Source organism: Tenebrio molitor, chromosome 2, assembly GCF_963966145.1.
Source record: "Tenebrio molitor chromosome 2, icTenMoli1.1, whole genome shotgun sequence".
NCBI lineage: Eukaryota > Metazoa > Arthropoda > Insecta > Coleoptera > Tenebrionidae > Tenebrio > Tenebrio molitor.
In genome coordinates this window covers 4470518-4488781 of record NC_091047.1, presented here as the reverse complement: position 1 = coordinate 4488781, position 18264 = coordinate 4470518, and the positions used below count along the sequence as shown (strand labels likewise).

General features: G+C 35.6%; 3 protein-coding genes across 5 annotated transcripts; 1 reads left to right on the top strand and 2 right to left on the bottom strand.

Moving 5' to 3' along the window:
* Positions 1-1744: 1744 nt before the first annotated feature.
* Positions 1745-2805, bottom strand: LOC138123278 (23 kDa integral membrane protein-like). Of its 2 annotated transcripts, none has more exons than XM_069037910.1 (5): positions 2602-2805; positions 2371-2559; positions 2148-2321; positions 1906-2106; positions 1745-1857 (listed from the first exon to the last, which is right to left on the bottom strand). In XM_069037910.1, the coding sequence occupies exons 1-5, from the start codon at positions 2653-2655 to the stop codon at positions 1780-1782; spliced, it is 696 nt and encodes a 231-aa protein (XP_068894011.1). In that variant the 5' UTR covers positions 2656-2805; the 3' UTR covers positions 1745-1779. The 2 variants fall into 2 exon arrangements, with proteins under 2 accessions (XP_068894011.1, XP_068894012.1); XM_069037911.1 differs by having other exon boundaries at positions 1906-2100.
* An 89-nt stretch (positions 2806-2894) lies between these two features.
* Positions 2895-16338, top strand: lms (lateral muscles scarcer). 2 transcript variants are annotated; one of them, XM_069037909.1, is made up of 3 exons: positions 2895-3346; positions 15796-16090; positions 16143-16338. In XM_069037909.1, exons 1-3 carry the CDS (start codon positions 3088-3090, stop codon positions 16336-16338), a joined length of 750 nt encoding a protein of 249 aa, XP_068894010.1. In that variant the 5' UTR covers positions 2895-3087. The 2 variants fall into 2 exon arrangements, with proteins under 2 accessions (XP_068894010.1, XP_068894009.1); XM_069037908.1 differs by having other exon boundaries at positions 15796-16093.
* A 59-nt stretch (positions 16339-16397) lies between these two features.
* Positions 16398-17792, bottom strand: CycH (cyclin H). The gene is made up of 6 exons (XM_069037906.1): positions 17595-17792; positions 17350-17546; positions 17099-17300; positions 16815-17046; positions 16654-16768; positions 16398-16606 (listed from the first exon to the last, which is right to left on the bottom strand). Exons 1-6 carry the CDS (start codon positions 17709-17711, stop codon positions 16477-16479), a joined length of 993 nt encoding a protein of 330 aa, XP_068894007.1. The 5' UTR covers positions 17712-17792; the 3' UTR covers positions 16398-16476.
* Between the last annotated feature and the right edge of the window lie 472 nt (positions 17793-18264).

Sequence of the window (18264 nt, the reverse complement as noted above, 5' to 3'; positions counted from 1 at the left end):
CGCCATATAAATGCGACTTCTTCGCCATCTGGCGGCTGATCGCCGCTGTAATTTCCCGCGACATTAAAGACCATCTTTAGCAGAATACTTGTCACGTCTAACGAGCTCAGATCACCAACACGTGTTGAGCCGCTCGATTTGTAACCCTAGTCGGTCTTGAGGAATAAAAAATAGCCCAATTACCGCGTCCGAGGCTCCCTACTTGTGACTAATTAATTTCAAACAGCCCCTTTCCTCGATCTCGAAGGGAAGCGACACATTAAGGGGATGCGCATCATTGGCCCCGTCGCGGTCGGACTACACATGTTCCACCCCTAAATCAACAAGAGGCGCCACCAATTAACACTAAATCGCATCTCTTTCGATTTGTGCAAAAACACATCTTCGGTATAAAACGGTTGCAGATTGTTCGGTCTTCGACAAAAATTTTTTTTTTAACGTGGTCTTGTCTCATAAGTCATAACTCGGCGATAATTTATCGAAAGATGTCCGACACAAGTGGGCTAAGAATTTGGGAAATTTCTAAATAATCTGCGGAATCCCCGGCGAATTTGACACTTGCGAGGAGATGTGGCGCCAGAATATCCGGATCTGCAACGTGGGACACCTGAAAGTTGCGTCTTAACTTGATACAGCTCCCGAATGGCGATTTTGACAATTGAGGTTATGATGGAGTGGAATAAAGTGAGTCGGAGCTCGATTCACTCGTGCAAATGTCAAAGTAGGCGCTTACTGGTCAAGAGAAGAAGTACTTACATACTTGCATACCTAAATATTATTTAAGTAAAGTTTACAGTCTTAGAATTTATCATCTCTCAAGATTTCTTCCGACGGTTCTGTCTTGACCACATAAATAAACGCTGAGATCTGCAACAAAAATTAACACCAACAAAAATGTAGTTGGTTTAATCTTATAAATGTTTTCTTGCGATTCTTTACAAAATTCCTGTTGTACACACTGGAAGAATCTGTTTCAGTATTCTTTGGATTTGTCAAAAGCATTTGACAGTTCTTGGGCACAGTTTTTAACGTATGACGAAGATTTGTTTTTGAGTTGAAAGAAGAACAGGGAGGTTTTCTGGGGAGGTGGAACTTAGTCCAAATTGTCATTTGGAACTGGATCTAGAAGAACTCAGTTTCTAGGAATTATCAGTTGGAGCTGGATCTAGAAGAAGTTAGTCTCTAAGGACAGTTGTGACATGTTATGGTGGTGGTCTATGGGCAAGACTAGACCGATGGGATGAGGATGGTCCCCACACAGATGAATTATTTCCGAAGAAGTCGAGGAAGCCAAGACCAAAAGCTGGTCAGAAGATGTTAAAGTGCCAATTTTTTGGCGGTCTAGAACACTCCTAAATCAACAACAAGCGCCACCAATTACACTAAATCACTTTTGTTTAGATTTTTATTAAAACACATTTTCTGCTATTAAACAATCGTAAATTTATTATCTCAAAGCGAAGAAAATATTTTTTTTGGCTGAGAATCCAAAAGTTGTCACATAAATCGACAACAAATCGTGCGGAGTTATTCGAGCAAGTGGGAGAAGGAATTTGGAAAATTTCGAAAAATCAGAGAAGTCTTTGACGAATTCCGAAAGTACAACTTGTAGAAGTTGTCTTGAGTAAGTCTTGAGTTAATTCGGCTCTTGATTGACACTTGTGACAGTTGAGGTTATGATAGGTTTGACCTTGGTTCAGTGTATAAATGTCAAAATGAGTTGTCAACTAACTAAAAGAAAAAGTACTTGAGTAAATTATTTAATTGATGTTTGGAGTGTTAGAGTTCATCATTTGCCAAGACCTCCTCCGATGGTTGTTTCTTCTTGACCACATATGTAAACGCAGACGCGAACAACTGCAACAAGGATTAACAACAACACCAAAGATGTAGCTGGTGACTCACTGTCAAAATAGCGATGACGAAGGACACTGCCCCCGACACCACAAAATTTTGCGCTATGTAGTCTCCAAAGGGTTCGACGCACCCCCTCTTGTACGTCGGCACCGCACATTCAGACTCTTGATCCGCGCAGCAAGACTTGAGATGAGTTCTTTTCCGGAACCTGGTGTAATCCTGGAAACCCTCAACTCCACAACACTGAAACTGCAAGAGTTTATCACGATCGCTTCCAACCCTAGCCTCACTTTTTGTTGAATGTAGTCGAAGAATCTCTTCCAGTCTTCTTTGGGTTTGTCGAAGATGTCGGACAGCTCTTTGCCGAAGTCTTTCATGTACGGCGACGACTTGTCGTTGAGTTGGAAGGCGATGATTCCATAATCGGCGTAGACTAGGAAGAGAAGCAAGAAGAGAAAGGCGTTCTGTGGAAGATGCAAGTTAGTCCGGGTTTGTCTGCGTGACTGTCAGTACTAGATCTAGAAGGAAGCGCTTTTTGGCGATGGCTGCGTAGCACCCGATCGTCGTGGTTATCCCCAGGACTAGACCGATGGCCATGAGGATGGCCCCCACGTAGATGAATTGCTTCTGAGTGGCTCTTTCGTATTCGAGTTCTGTCTCGATCCAAATGACGCCCAAGACGAACAGTCCAAGACCCAGAAGCTTAGAAGAGAGGTTAGGATCACATCATGTGACAGTTCTTACCGCTATTGTAATGTTTAACGCCAAAACTGAGATTCTTCCACGTTGGGATATCATCTCTGGAGTGTTTTGTGACTGCAACGGTCACATTTTTGAAAATTGGGTGATTGACGTTTTTGACACGACTGAAGAATCAGATTGGTTTTGGAGAAATGAGAGCACGAAATGACAGCGATGAAGTCCGCCGCCCACACCCCCAAAAGAAACCAGGCCAGCTAAATCCGCGCGAATAAATCTCCATTAAACTATGATAACGATAATTGGGCAATCCATAAAAATAATTAGAGTAGCATTCTGAAAAACTAATGTCCATTGGAAACACATGTTGTCAACTAAATATATCTTAATTATCCCTTCCCCGTTGAGACCCCGCCCCCGACTCGCCATTGGCGTGACGCTTAAGTCGCTTTAAGCTCGCTTTCAGGATTTCAGACAAATTATCTCTTAGTTTGCTGAAACCGCAATCATTACTATGTTTGAGCGGGCGCGATGGCTGAAGAAGTGAGCGAGGCGCAAAACGTGGCCAAATATGGCGGCGAGGGTGAGGAGCGGCGCGAAAAATCGATCGATTTCTCGATCGACGCGCTTTTGGCGTCGGGGCGGTCCCCGAAGGGTGACTTTTTGCAGTTCTCGTCGCGGCCGTGTTCCGACGACGGGACAGTGTCCAGTGCCAAGGGTGACATCAAGAGGGAAGCGGAGGAGGTGGTGTCCACTTCCGGGGACTTCTACCGGAGGAGCTATCAGGACGGTGAGAACTGTGGGGGCTATAAATCGCCGCCCGCGGCGATAAATAAGGCTCGTTAGTGTAGCCGCAGCGGCCAATAAGACGCCTCAGTTTCGGAAAGAATCGCCGCATAATTGAAAATTTACAAGCGCTAAAAACATCAAAGACTCGGGAATCTTTTGATATCAGATACAGTAATAAACAAGTCAAGTCGAGGTAAATTTTACGATTTATATTATCTCGGGAATTACACTCTACCGCACGGCTATTAACTAATTTTATCTTATTGTTTGGATGCGAGATGTTTGACAGTGAATTATTGGGATATTTTTGTGAAGGGACTTTTATTTTTGAATTTCGCCAAAAACAAACCAATAAAAATGTTTCTGCTGGAATTTAATGACGGTAAAGATGCACGGAGTTGCTTTATAACGGGAAGTTAATTGTAAATATTTTCTCAAACCGTGACGATGGGGTATAAAGAAATTAGAGAAATTCCAAATTTGGTCCATCGTAAAAATTAATTAGTTGCTGCGAATTGAGAGATTGTTGCATAGATTTTTTATTGTAGTTATAATTTCGACTGCAGATTATCGTTTTGGTGCTTCAGGTTTTGTCCGTCGCACAAAACCAACGCGATACCAAAATAAATAACTAGATATATACGAGTATGTATCTGTTTTATTTTATTTTTTTGTTAATTTTTTCTTGTTCTAATTTATAGAAACAAGTTAAATACACGAAAGCAGAGAAATTGATCTTGTTTGGTAATAGTTACTTACGATGCAAGTATCGAAACGTGTGTAGCTTTACGATAGATACGAGATGGAAAAATATCCCATCGTACCACGTTTTATCTATTAGCAATTATTATCGTAAGAAAAGCTAGTTATTAAGTGAGAAAAAATAGGAGATACTTACGTTTTGTTTCTGTCAAGCTTCTGTCAAGGCTCCCAAAATGTAGACGATATTCACAATAGACCAAGAAAGTATTTCGGACATCTAGAGTGCAACAAATGCAGTTATTGCAGCTTTAATAACATCGAAATTAAGATAAAAGTTCAAATGTTTTACTTGCATCTAGTGCGGTAAAGTGACAGTTTACCACATTAGTGCAGAGAAGTATGGTATTATGACATTCAAATTCAATATGTGTTTTTGGAAATTTTGAAGAATATATTTCACTAGCAGCAAAATTGTTAATATCTTTTCTTTAGGCCAAAATATACAAAGTGTCTATAAAAGAACGTAACATCCAGAGTACTAAATAGAAAAAGAGAGGTTCATTAATGACAGGTTTTTAATATAGACGGTTGTGAGATGAAAAGTAATTAGAATATAGAAAAACACAAGCAAAATAACTAAGACGTCGAACCCACAACCGACGCTAAGATGTCATAATTTGACATTTGACTGTTGACATCTGATTTGACGGCTTCAGCGGCTTCACATAGTTCGACATAATAAAATTATAGAGCTGCACAATTTCACAGGACTCTTGATATATCTACATTCTTTTATAGACACTTTGTATTGCTCGCATCAAAGTCATGAAAAATTCTGTCACTTTTTTTGCACAAAATATACAGGGTGGAACAAAAGTATCAAATATTGGCTGTAACTTTTTAATTTGACAATTTATGAAAAAATGTTTAATATAAAAGTTGATTGGTGTATTATCCTGCATCATCTGGTCTTTCTAGTTTGTTCCTATCTTCTTTTGTTTCGCTGCTATGGCAACCAACTTTGGTTTTTTAAATAGCACCCATACATTTTTTGTGTGATTTTCAAACAAGCCTATCTTTCTGTATTCATAAATACAGTTTTGCCATTATGGGGAAAAAGAATAAAATTAAAAAAAAAAGAAAGGTGATAAAATTAACTTACTAAGTAATAAAATGCAATATTAAGATTTGAAAAATTATGAAAAAATGTTTAATACAAAAATTGTTTGGTTTATTATCATGCATGACGTTCAACAAAAATTGTCAAATTTCCATGGCATTCTTAATATTGCATTTTAATACTTAGTAAGTTAATTTTATCACCTTTGTTTTTTTTTTAAATTTTATTCTTTTTCCCCATAATGGCAAAACTGTATCTATGAATACAGAAAGATACGCTTGTTTGAAAATCACACAAAAAATGTATGGGTGCTATTTAAAAAACCAAAGTTGGTTGCCATAGCAGCGAAACAAAAGAAGATAGGAACAAACTAGAAAGACCAGATGATGCAGGATAATACACCAATCAACTTTTATATTAAACATTTTTTTATAAATTGTCAAATTAAAAAGTTACAGCCAATATTTGATACTTTTGTTCCACCCTGTATAAATGGTTGCTTTAAAAAAATCAGAAATATACTATGAAGCCTGGGAGAGACAAGACGAAAATATATTTTATTATTTTTGAAAATTTAACCAAATACATAGTTGTAGTTGTAAGGCCAGTAGTTTCATTAAAATTTTATAAAAAATCGTTTTCGTGGTGTTACTAGAGATTCTAAGATGTTTATAAAGAGAAAATAAGTTTTTATAAATAACTGGAGAATTAAAATTATGAAGGACCAGTTTACAGAAGCGAAACAAAACGATCGTAATCAAATGGGAGATTAACCGAACACGTGATCAGATTGAACCAATCGAAGTTTCGCATTCATAGGTTAATCGCGCATTAAAATTTAATCCAAAATAAATATTTAACTCTCGTTCTATAAACTAGCCCTTATAGATTTACTTACTCATCATTAAATTAGTGTTTTGTAAAACAAATATTTTTTTGTATGATAATTGTGATAACAAAGTTGGCATTGAATGAATAGTTCTGCAGATGTTTAATAACTCCAACTTACAATTAATCTTTTGCACTTTTATTACAATATTTTCTAAGTAAAGAAAGCACGAATTGAGTACGGTAAGATTATTTAAATTTATAGTTATAGTAAACTATCACTTTTCAATTAGGTTGGCAACACTGTTGACAACTTAATTTGAATTGTCAAAGTGACAACAAAAAATATGAAACGGCAAGTTAACAGTTGTATCCAAGCCGGAGGAGAACACTGAGCATTTTCTATGATTGTCAACAAAACTGTATCATTTTCTAGTGCTTATTTCTTTTAATTAAAACGATTGAAGATGAAAATCCACGTCAAAATCATATAACTAGTTATATTGTCAAAAAGGTTTACATAACCTCTAATTTACACAGCGACTCAATTGGCAGGATCTACATCATAGGAAAAATCGCCTATGTATTTTAATTATTTTAATTTAATTTTGTCTACATCTGTCAATATCGGACGTTCAAATAAAATCCTAGGTTGGGAAGGCGTTGGAAACAGTCAATTGTTTTACTTTGTGTAAATTGACAGTGGTAATTAGAGCATGTTGACAGCTGACCTAAAATGTATATAAACAAAAAATCTTTCTATTTTTTTCTTTGTTTGCAACCTTTTACATTGAAAATAGAATAACTAACGCTTTCTACTCTTGAGGCAAATATCTAACGGCACCCTTTACTAAAAACAAACATTTTCAATCATGTATCGATTATAGTATATTAAAGAACAAGTTTTATAAGGGTTGATTTGGCGCACGAGTCCCAAGTGTAGAAAACGAGCCGTAGGGGAATTTTCTATGGGACGAGTGCGCCAATGCCCTTATAAAACGAGTTTTTTATGTAATTTTTTCGAATTTGCACTCTTGTTTTAATTTTTAAATAAAAAATTAAATTTACAAATTCTAGGGAATTTTATATTACATAATTGGTAATTCAAGGTAACGGATGCAACTACATCTGCAACAGATGTTAAAAAGTAGAGTTTGAACCATTACTATTGGAGTTTTTTGGTGTAAATGACAATAATACACTGAAATATTGATAAACATTTTGTTAGAGATCTGTTAAACCACGAGTGCTTTAATAGATAACCATAAACGACTCCAAATTTAATAGAATAATAGACCTATAGAGACGCAAATTCTAAAAAACATAAACAAATGTCATTCGTGTCAAATCAAACGGCGGGAAATTCAAGCATTACATTGTTCCAAATGGTTTACTTTTTTCAACGCCTACTCAGCCCAGGTTTTCATTTGAACGCATGATACCTAACAAAGACAAATCCAATCGCTTTGGAATGTTAAACACTTTGAATTAATAATTCTTGCAAAAATGTAACTTTAAAACTTCTGTTTTCTGAAAAGTACTTATTTTAGTTAATGTTTTTGTCTTTTATTCTTATATTTATAATATTTTCAACATAAATTTCTTTGTGTGGATAACTAAAATACCAAATGTGCAAATTTAATAGTGATTATTTCCTTCATGTGTTTAGCAACCAATTGCGTGACAAATATTGACCAATCAAAACGAGAAAACAAAAAATAACCCGATAACATTTCTCTAAAATGCACATGTGCAATAATCTGATAAAAAATGTCGGTACCTGATTTTTTTTTTTTATTATTTTGAATAAAAAGGATTGGTTTGGTTTCATTCTATTCAGGAGGTAATCAGCCGTATACCCCTCGTGCAAAATTTTAATATCGGAAATTTTTTTGCTAATGAACTCAAACATCCATAAATTATTCGGTCAGAAGACCAATTATTATCAAATAAAAGCCCTCGACTTCGTCTCGTGCTCTTATTTGCTAATAATTGATCTTCTGACCTCATTTATGGATGTTTTCGTTCATTAGCAAAAAAAATTCCGATAAAAAATTTTGCACTTGGGATATAATATGTGAGAAATAAAAAAAATATGTCTTACTTTAAATGGAAATAATTTTTAAATAATAAAATGTACTATGAGCAGCACATTAGTTCAAAAATAAAAGATATATAAATATGTAGAGGTCTTTATTTGCAATTCAAGAACTGGTAACGATGTCAATAATTACTTTTTTATTACTGTTTTTGTTTTGTTTTGTATCTCTCTTGACCAGGAAATTTTATTTTTTTATTAAAATGAAAAATAATGGAAATTGAATTTGAATTTTGACATAGATAACACATTTTTAAAATTAACTTTATTATTTTAAACGGATAAGATACTGGAACATTTGGACAATTGCCACTCAAATAAAAATAATCCTTGCCTGACATATTAATGACGCTACGGACAATGACAATTCCAAAAATGGATTATTTTTTTTAGACACTCATAAGGACAACATTTATTTAAAATCATGATTTGAAATAATTTTCTGTTGTCCTTCAAACCGGACTTGTATATTTTGCGTGGAATTAAAACTGTTGTAATAATTGCAATTTATTTTTTTCAATTCTCTTCTCTCACCATCTAATTATTTATTCACCTCGTTATCAATTTTCGGCCTTTCTGCTTTGTTTATTTCTGCCCGAGAAGCATTTCCGCCATAAAAAATCTTCGAAAACAAGCGAGCCACGAAAAGAAAGCAAAAATCGCGCCGTATTTTTCGTTGCGGCTAATTGCCTCTGTCACTAGCCACTCTCCTCTTGGTCCTGGTGGCAGCTCCAAGATAAATTCTCACTCCACTCCACTCCACTCCAAATACCATCCCGCCATGAAATGAACATCTTACTGTCCCAAATTAAAAATACACCGCCTCGTAGACAAATTCGAAAATGCCAGCGATATCCTCCTCGTGTTGGCAGCCTCCTCTTTACGGTAGCCTCGCAGAGGACGACGTACATGTGTATGTGCGCCCATACATCAACGCCTAATTGACAGGGACTGTTTGAGGAGACAAAGTGACACTAAACGTTGTCTAATTACTAAACACCTCTCGTCGCCCCTCGCCCGAGGCGCGCTTCCGCCGCTGTTTCGGCCCCCGCGGCCGCCCCCGGAGGTGGTCAACGGTCGGGGTGGTGCACCGGCATCGGGATTTATTATTATCGGCTCGATTTTATCTCGAGCGGGGTATTTATAAATGGCAGTAACTAAGAAGTGTAGTTTACGAGTTGAGAGGCGGCATCGGTTAGACAATTATTTCGGGAGTTAAGATATTAATCTCTGTTTAGACAGCGGTGTCATGTACCGGCAATTAGTCGGCAGGAAATCTTTCAGGAGATAAGTTATATTATGAGGTGCGGCTTTTTACAGGGGCCAAATGCGTTCAACTGACACCGAGTAATATCACAGATTATTGGGAAAAATTGGGGAATTTTTCACGACGGGCGGACGACTGACAGATCTATCGCAGTTTATATCTTGGAGATTGGTGATGGTGGTAATAATAGAAATGTTATTAAATGTGAAGGGAGGTGTGGCGACAAAAACTATTTTTTAAAGATGCTGTCAAGTCACAGGTTTAGATTCCTTGTCTCAGATTTGTCATAAATATTTGGAAAACAAGACTAAATTTAGTGTCTGTCGTTTAAGATTTTTTCAATTACTTGTGGTACTTTGAATTTTGAAAAATCGCAGTATGCTTATTAAAAGTGAAATTAATTTAAGAAATCAAACGTAATTATAAAAATGTTACGGCCCTTTTTAATTTCAAACAAAAAATTGCATAAGTAGTCAAAGACTGTACCATTTGTACTATTAATATAAAAAATTACACCACCTTGGCACTCCGAAAAATAGGTCTAAAAAATTGTTACGAGTATCCTAACTTACGGGCGCCAAAAAAATTTTGTATGCAATTCGTTAGTAAAGTATCTTTTTTTTACTTGGCGGATTTACGCACTCGCTTCGCTGTTACTATTACTATTATTTTTCACAAATACATTATAGTTTTATGAACAAATTAAAAAAAAAAACAAATAAAAAATCTAAATGGCGGAGATATAAGCCGTCTAGTATGACTCTCTTTTGAAAATCCTTGCCGACGGTGGAATTTTTTGTCTGAAAAATTAAAAACAATTTTTTTTCTTGTAAAGAAAGATAATGGCTAAAGTGCAGCATAAGGAAAAATTTTTTAAATTCTGTTTGTATAAATGACAGCACTTTGAAAAAAAAAATTATTCTGTCTAAAATTTTGAGTTTAAAAATTAATAAAAAATTAACGCAACATCCAATCAAAAAAATCTTATGCTACGTCCTAGATAATATTATAAAGAATATGTGTTATTAATTTCATAAAAATCTGTTGAGTAGATCTCGAGAAATGAAAAAAAGAAAGGCGTCAGCGTCTTAAAATGTGTTAACTTCAAAATCAACGCTTTCATCGCTCTTTGATAACTAATTACTGGTGCTAGCTTCCTCATTTTCCATTGAATAGCTGGTGGTGTCTTTTCTTCGTGCTCCGGTGACGACGTCCAACTGGTTCTCTGTTGCCTTTTCTATGAAAACTTACTTTTTCGGCATTTTTACAATAATTGTTTTCAATTAAAAATTTAATTTTTTCCTAATAAACACCGTTCACGTTCTTTTGGGCATAATGGGATGGTTTATTTTTTTAACGTTGGACACACTGTTTGATTTCCGTCACTAAAGTGCGTGACATGCGGACCTATCAAAATGAGCATAACATGTTGCTGAATTTCCCCTCGATGTCCGAGTATTCTTCTATTGCAAACTAGTAAAACTGACAACAATGCACTGGACATTGACGCTATTTATAACCTCAAACATAGAAAAACCTAACCTAATTCAACAGACAGCTTTACTACCAAATTAAAGGCAAAATTTCCATGACCTCCCATTATGCCAAAACAACGTGAATATATTTTACACAGATTTTTATCTGTACTCCAGTGTGCTCACTTCAAATTGCTATAACTCCAGTAATAATTGGAATTTTGACATGTTTAAAGGACTAAAATATTGTTAAAAGCATAAATAATAAATCTAACCTAAGGAAAGTCGACTTTTTGAAAATCTCAACGTTGTATAATTCTTCATTTGAAAATTATTTTATGAAGGATATTTTCATCAAGCGAGCCAAGAACTTTCAAACTCTTCAGCTACTAGAATATGTAGTAATTTTGTAATTTTAAGATATTACTTACTACTACTTAAGAAGTACCAAATAAAAATTCCAGATTTTTTTCAGTTTAATGCGGTACATTTGAGGGATGAAATTGACAAACCATGTATTAATTAGATAACATTGATTTGGATTAGTTTTAGGTAGATAAAAATTACTTAAATATTTTTGTCCATTATTAAATTTTGACCAAATTTACATAGGATTAATACTTTTCACGATAAAGACGTTAAAAAATTCTATGGCACGACCTAAGCAATCCAAGTGTCGTCGCACAGCTGAAGCTGTCTATTAGTAAACTGATGATTCTATTTTCAGTTTCCAATATATCGTTTTGTAGTTAATAAAATTATCTTTAAAATGGTTGCAAAAAAATTGGGATTGTTCAATGATTGCAAAAGTTACAGACATTCAAAATTGATGCTGTTGACATAATTAACCGCCGCGCCGTGAGGTTCTTGCCCGGCAACTCTTTATTATCATTTAGAATTTTAAAAATTTTCATGCAATCTATTGGGAATTAAATTTCCAATTAAATGATGTATAGATTAAGGCCATGGTAAATTACAGTAACACAATACTGACGATTGTTATAATACTTATCCGTCGGACGCACCTTAATGAAAAAAATAATTAAATCGGTAATAATTAACGACAATCTGACAAATTTAATTTTGTTATTTAAAATTTGCATTAATAAAGGTCTTGTGCTATCTAACAATAAGTATTTAATTTGTCTTTGGTAATGTTAAACAAAAACATTGTATAAATCATTTTGAGCACTTATAATTTTAGAAATATTTGAGACAATTTGATCATCGATACATTATTAAATTTAGTCTGAAATTCATTTATTAATACATCCCATGAAGTTTATTTGAATTTGGAGCGATGATAAAAAAAATCTAGGGAAAAATTTCGGAGGTATAATTTCAACAAGATAAATATTTAAATATCAATTTGAACATCTACAACTTTTGTAGTTATTGAACAATTTCAAATTTGCTGCAACCACTTTAAAGATAATTTAATTTACTATGAAACCAATTGTCAGAATTTGAAAATCTGATCGACAGTTTAGCAACAGAAAGCTTCAACTATCCGGCGATATTTGGATTACATTCTGTTTGGAATTTTTTCGTGAACAATTTAAGTAATTTGTAAGATTTAAACTATCAGTTTGTCTTTAAGGACAACGTGAAAGAAATTTGAGTTTGTTCTTGTGCACAACATAACAATGTTACATTTACATGTACAGTTGATTGCAAAAAAAAAAATGGGAAATGAAAATTTTCCTAATATAAATTTGGTTTTATCCATCTGTCAATTAATTGTCTACTTGATAATATGTACCTATTAAATAATTTTAAAAATGTCATTGAATTTTGACCATAATTCTAACCTATCTCTAGTAAGAAGGTTTCACACTATGAAAAAATTGTAAAAATGTAAAAATATATTTATAAATAATAATGTGTCTTTCACGTAAATCGTTACTAACTAAAGCCTTCTTATTTCTTATTTCCTTGTATTAGCAATAAACAGTTCTCTAAGGAGATCTAACCTTTCGAAACACACAAAGAATTTATTCCCTAAATTGTAGGAGTAGGTGTAAGATTTTCAAACTTTACAATGGTTTTATAAATTCATTAATATTATTTGTGAGTAAATGAGGTTTCCAAAACTCTTCAAAACAAAAATGTTTTAAGTGCTTCGTTTCTTACTCTTGTCACGAAATTTTTTTAGCATTATATTCAAGTGACAAAATATGTAAATCATTTGCATAGGGGTGACCGGGGCTGGTTGGACACAGGGGTAGGTTGGTACAGGCTTAATATTTCCGCTTCTATGTTGCAGATGTCGCTGCGGCTGTGCAAGTTCATTTCTAAGATTCTCAAACGAGTGGATACAAAGCGGCAGCATCATCAATTTATTTGTTAAAAAGTTATTTGTTGTTTTCTGTTTTAGTCACCGATAAGTAAATATTTTCAATTACATACAACTTTTGATACATTATTGCATGATCTGGGATTAGTGTTGATGGTGCCAAGTGATTAATATGTATTAATTTTGCTTCGTTGCCATACATTTAAACACACATTTAGCCTACGTTATCATGAGCTGTAACGTTTTAAAAGAAAAACATGGCGATGGGGCTGGTTGGTACATTACCGCCGGGGTCAGTTGGTACTGTATCCACCTTCCCCGAAGTTAAGCAATACTTATTGTGTTTCATTGTTATTTGTTTCATTAGATATTTATTATTATAGCCATTACAAATCTGCCATGCGAACTTATAATAAAAAATCACGTAGGGGATTAACCCCACCTCCCACCTGATATTATGCTTAGAGCTCTGAGATCTGTAAAAATAGATCAGCATTGTTTAAGGGAAACATCTAGAGATTTTGAGATACCATTAACGACATTACGTAGGTACTGTCTAAAATTTTCCCCAGAAGAAATTAATTCATTAAATAATAATGTACCACAAACAACAGTTGATTTGATTACATTCCAAACAGATAGGTAAGCATACCTGTCTGTTTTTTTATATCCAAACCCTTAAATGAGTTTTTATTACGAATGTTTTTTATGGTATTATTTTATTCGTTATGAAGTGTAAAACTCAGTAATACAGGTTGTACCAACCATCCCCATCAAGTGTACTAACCTGCCCTATGTACGGGGTAGGTTGGTACATATGTCAACTTTGAAAAAAAAAATCTTTTTTATCTTTGTCTTTCGTGCGATATATAATTTAATATATTAGTCACCTGCTCAAATCAAGTAGATTCCATTTCCGACTAACTAGTTTTTATTTAAGTTTCTAAGGAAAATGAAAAAAAATCAAACGTAAAATTTGTACCAACCAACCCCGGTCTCCCCTATAAGAAAAATATTACGGACAAAAGGAAAAAGAAATATTTTTTTCAGTTGCACTATAAGTATCGGGTGTTCATTTAATTTATCCTCAAAGTAGGCGTTGAACAGTCGATTTTGAACGCATCACAGATTAGGAATCACGGATCAGCGGTTTAAATCTAACCTCATTTATTGCGTTGTTTGTGTTTTTACTCTGCAAATTGACGAGTGGTGCGTTCACAATCGACTCTTCAACGCCAACTTTATGGACGAATTTAAATGAACACCCGATATAATAAACTGATTCATTTTCTTATTAAATATTCTCATTGCTCACTAAAATTATCAATAGTTTTATGCTTTCAAAACATGTTCAGAACACTGATTTATCGGTGTTTAACATCGAGCCACTTGTTTTTATTCGTCGTCGTGTTTATTTATGTCCACAAAATATTCTAGATATTCTCTTTCTTTGGTTTGCTTCTTTTATTAACATACCTAACTATCTATAGTTGACTCAAGTTGCAAAAAACCACTTATCATTTGCAACAGCATTTTTTCAATATTTTTAAACCAAATAAAGGTACAAAAAGGCCAGAAAATCATAGTTTGGATTGAAGATTTTCCATATAAGTACAGTTTTAAAGTAATTTCAAATGACTAATGCCATAAAACATTACATATCTTTCCCTACCCCTGACGAATGTCTTTCAATGTTTCTGTCAAATAATATTTCACCAGCATAGTTTCTTTCACGTATGGTATCACATCATGTTAAAACAAACTCATCACGCAAAATATTTGTCTAATCTTCTGAAATCCTGTTAAGGAATTTCTGACCAACAATAGTTGTACCTCCACCATTACTGTTTCTCTAGCATAACGGCTATTAAATCAATAATCTTACTTTTCTTGTTCTCAATTCTTTTTACTTTTGTGCTTTTGTGATTAAACTTGATTAAACTCTTTGTGCTCTTTATCGTGGTCTACTAATATTTTCCAAATCAAAAGAAATTTCCTTATAAAAACTACAGACAGAGTTGCTGACGTGTGTATATTTTTTGTGAATTCAAAATATTTTTCTTCACATACCTATGTTGTGTCAGTTTGACGAGTTTCATTGTGTTTTTAGTTCGGATCTCACTTTTATTTTATTTTGTGAGTACGTGGGTCGTTGTGTAATTTAAGCGAAATTTGTAATAATCAAACAATGTGGTTGTCTGAAAATGTAACACTCCCAGGCTAATTAAACCGCTGTAAATACTCCGACTCTTGTCATAAATTTATTTAAAACATCCCAAAGTCCTGGTAGATTTAATTTAGTAGCGAAGAATTCTTAAATGTCGTTTATAACAGAAATTAATGTCACTTATGCGCCTCTAATCGTCGCACACGAAACCATCCCTAAATCACTCCGTCCTTAAGACAAACACACATCTTAGTCGATAATATATTGCCGCGAGATAGCGGTGTGTTTGTTTTTTTGTGTCATTTTTCAACGCTCCTAGATCGTTAGCTGTTTAAAATCTAATTCTGTCTCTGGCGCAAATTAGCGTCTTCTTAACGTGTCTGCACTTCCCACCCGACATTCGGGACATAAATTTCGCCACGGCAAATTAAAAACAACTGTTCAGCGTCGGATTCGGCGCTTTCACCTCTTCCACTCTGACGCCTCGTTGCTCGCAGATGCCGCCGACAGGTCCGACGACGAGCGGAAGAAGCGGCCGAGGACGGCGTTCACCGCCTCCCAGATCAAGTCCTTGGAGGCGGAGTTCGAACGGAACAAGTACCTCTCGGTGGCCAAGCGGTGCCAGCTCTCCAAGACCCTCAAGCTGACGGAGACGCAGATCAAGATCTGGTTCCAGAACAGGCGCACCAAGTGGAAGCGGAAGTACACCAACGATGTGGAACTGCTGGCGCAGCAGTACTACACCTCCATGGGGATTCTCACCCCGAGACCCATCTTCCTGGGGGACAGATTGTGGTAGTTTTCTTCATTACACCGAGTGCAAATCTCCAATTTCATTTTGCAGGTTTTTCAACTACCCTGGACATCCTGGATTGTCCAGTGCCCCCTCGGTGGTCCCAAACATGTTGCCTCCGGCCCCCAGCACGTCAGTCGTACCACACGTGCGACACAATTACGTCAATTTTCCAGAACAACACCAAAGTGAGAGCTCGCCGATAATGCAGCTTCAGAACTTTGGCAGACATTTTGAAAACTCTTGAAGCAATCTTATTTTTATAATTATTTACCAAAGATTTTTTAATATAATTTGTAACGTTGATTTTGTACTCAGATGTAATTTTATTGATAAATAAACATTTTAAACAAAAATATTTTTATTGACAGTTCAATTAGTGAGGTTATGTTACTTCAGGTGAAGCACAGACAGACATGTTCAAAGCTGACGTATTCAGAGAGTCCGACGTCGACGAAATGGTGTGGTAGAGATCATCATCTTCATCCAGCAAAGCTTGCATCCTCTTCTTGTATCTGGAAAACAATCACAATACAAAATATTTACATTTGGAAAAAATTACATTTCACTGTCTGGATTGTTCTCAGGATTTCTACACTTCTCCAGCTTCTTGTCCAAAAGTTTTTGCTGGTTTCTGTCAGGTGTGGCGTCAACCATCTTGACCATTGACCGAATAGCTTGAACAACACTTTAAATCTTTTCTAAAAATATTTCCAAGCTCACCTCTGACAGCTTCAATCAGTTCCTCCAACTTGCCTCTTCCCTCCACCCCAAACAATGTGTCAGTCACATATGAATCTAGATTTTCTTGGAGTTTTGAAGCTGCATGAAGCACAGCAGCTAAAGCTACTTGACTGGGGGAGTACAACAAAACAACATCAGTCAAGAAAGCTCTCTCAAGAAAATGTTCAGTCCCAGGTCTCAGTCTTTCAGGGTCATTTAAAGTACACCTGGTCTAGAAACAATTACTATGACTACCCCCTACAATATTTTGTTTTATTTTATACTTTAATGTCAATGAGTAGTCCCTCTACAGGTCTGAAAGGGTTGTGAATTGACAGGTGAAAATTTAACTGCTCCATCAGCAACAATTCATTGTTCAAAATAATATCAGTTGCTTTCTCTCTGTCCCCTTTGAGGTTTCCTACGAACTGCTGAATAGAAACATTGAATTCTTCGACCTTACAAGCTAAGTATATACAAGTGACCCTAGAATTTTTTTTTCAAAACAAAAAACCCAAATCGCCCTTCCACTCACATGATCTCTTTGGGATGATGATTCATGACAGAATTGTGAATGTAGAAACGTTTAAAATAGTGGAATGCAGTCCCAATGACACATCTTGTCATTGGAGGTTGGAACCTCTTGCAGAAGTCCCTCAACCGGATCTCGTATCGCTTCACCATGATTTTTTCTTCCTCTGCTGTGAGAAAGTAATCGTACCGCGCGGCCTCCTACAAACCCACCGCTCGGAAAACTCCCAAACGCCCCTTCGTACTCACATTGATGTGTCGTCCGTAAGTTTGTATATGTTTGAGGTTGGCACTTTCTCGCAATTTATTCAGGTCATCTTCGTTGTTGAACATCCAGGATTTGGACTGAGTACTCGTCGAGAACATCTTAACGCGTTAATAATCAAAAAATCGCGACTGTCTAAAAAGTGGGGTTAGATTGCTGTCATTCAAATATTGACGTCCAGTCCATCAGCGCCCCCAAACGCGTGAGACGCGAACTCGCCGCCGACCGTCACAGAAACCTGTTACAGATCTACGGGGTGTTTGTGCAAAATTATTGCGCAAAAGTGGGTACAGTGTGGACAAAAGTGAGTGAGTAGTGTGTGGATTGTTTTTATGTTTTGGGGTCCCGCACGGTGAGAGTGTGCAATTGAGGGGGGCGGGTGAGGTTCGGGACCTGGCAGCTAGGGGGCGACGGGTGCACCAGAGTTGAGGTTAAGGCGGGACTTAAGTAATTACACGCCACCTATATGTACACCACGTACAAAAAATAACCTTCATTAAAGTTCAAGTACGTCGGTCAAAAACATTAATGAAGTAATTATCTGAACAGACTTGAATGAATTCCAGTTTCTCAATCAGAGTCACTAGTAATTTACATTCTTTTCTCATGCAAACAAGTGGTTACAACTGTGTTCATCTTAAGACAAAACAATAT

Excerpts from the sequence above, each read along its gene's own strand:
- LOC138123278 (XM_069037910.1), bottom strand. The coding sequence starts at position 2,655 with ATGATATCCCAACGTGGAAGAATCTCAGTTTTGGCGTTAAACATTACA. Across the intron at positions 2,560-2,601 it reads CGTTAAACATTACAATAGCG|CTTCTGGGTCTTGGACTGTT; the intron begins GTAAGAACTGTC and ends CTCTCTTCTAAG. Across the intron at positions 2,107-2,147 it reads TCGACTACATTCAACAAAAA|TTTCAGTGTTGTGGAGTTGA; the intron begins GTGAGGCTAGGG and ends AAACTCTTGCAG.
- lms (XM_069037908.1), top strand. The coding sequence starts at position 3,088 with ATGGCTGAAGAAGTGAGCGAGGCGCAAAACGTGGCCAAATATGGCGGC. Across the intron at positions 3,347-15,795 it reads CCGGAGGAGCTATCAGGACG|ATGCCGCCGACAGGTCCGAC; the intron begins GTGAGAACTGTG and ends CGTTGCTCGCAG. Across the intron at positions 16,094-16,142 it reads TTCCTGGGGGACAGATTGTG|GTTTTTCAACTACCCTGGAC; the intron begins GTAGTTTTCTTC and ends TTCATTTTGCAG.
- CycH (XM_069037906.1), bottom strand. The coding sequence starts at position 17,711 with ATGTTCTCGACGAGTACTCAGTCCAAATCCTGGATGTTCAACAACGAA. Across the intron at positions 16,769-16,814 it reads ACTGATTGAAGCTGTCAGAG|CTATTCGGTCAATGGTCAAG; the intron begins GTGAGCTTGGAA and ends GTGTTGTTCAAG. Across the intron at positions 16,607-16,653 it reads AACAATCCAGACAGTGAAAT|ATACAAGAAGAGGATGCAAG; the intron begins GTAATTTTTTCC and ends ATTGTTTTCCAG.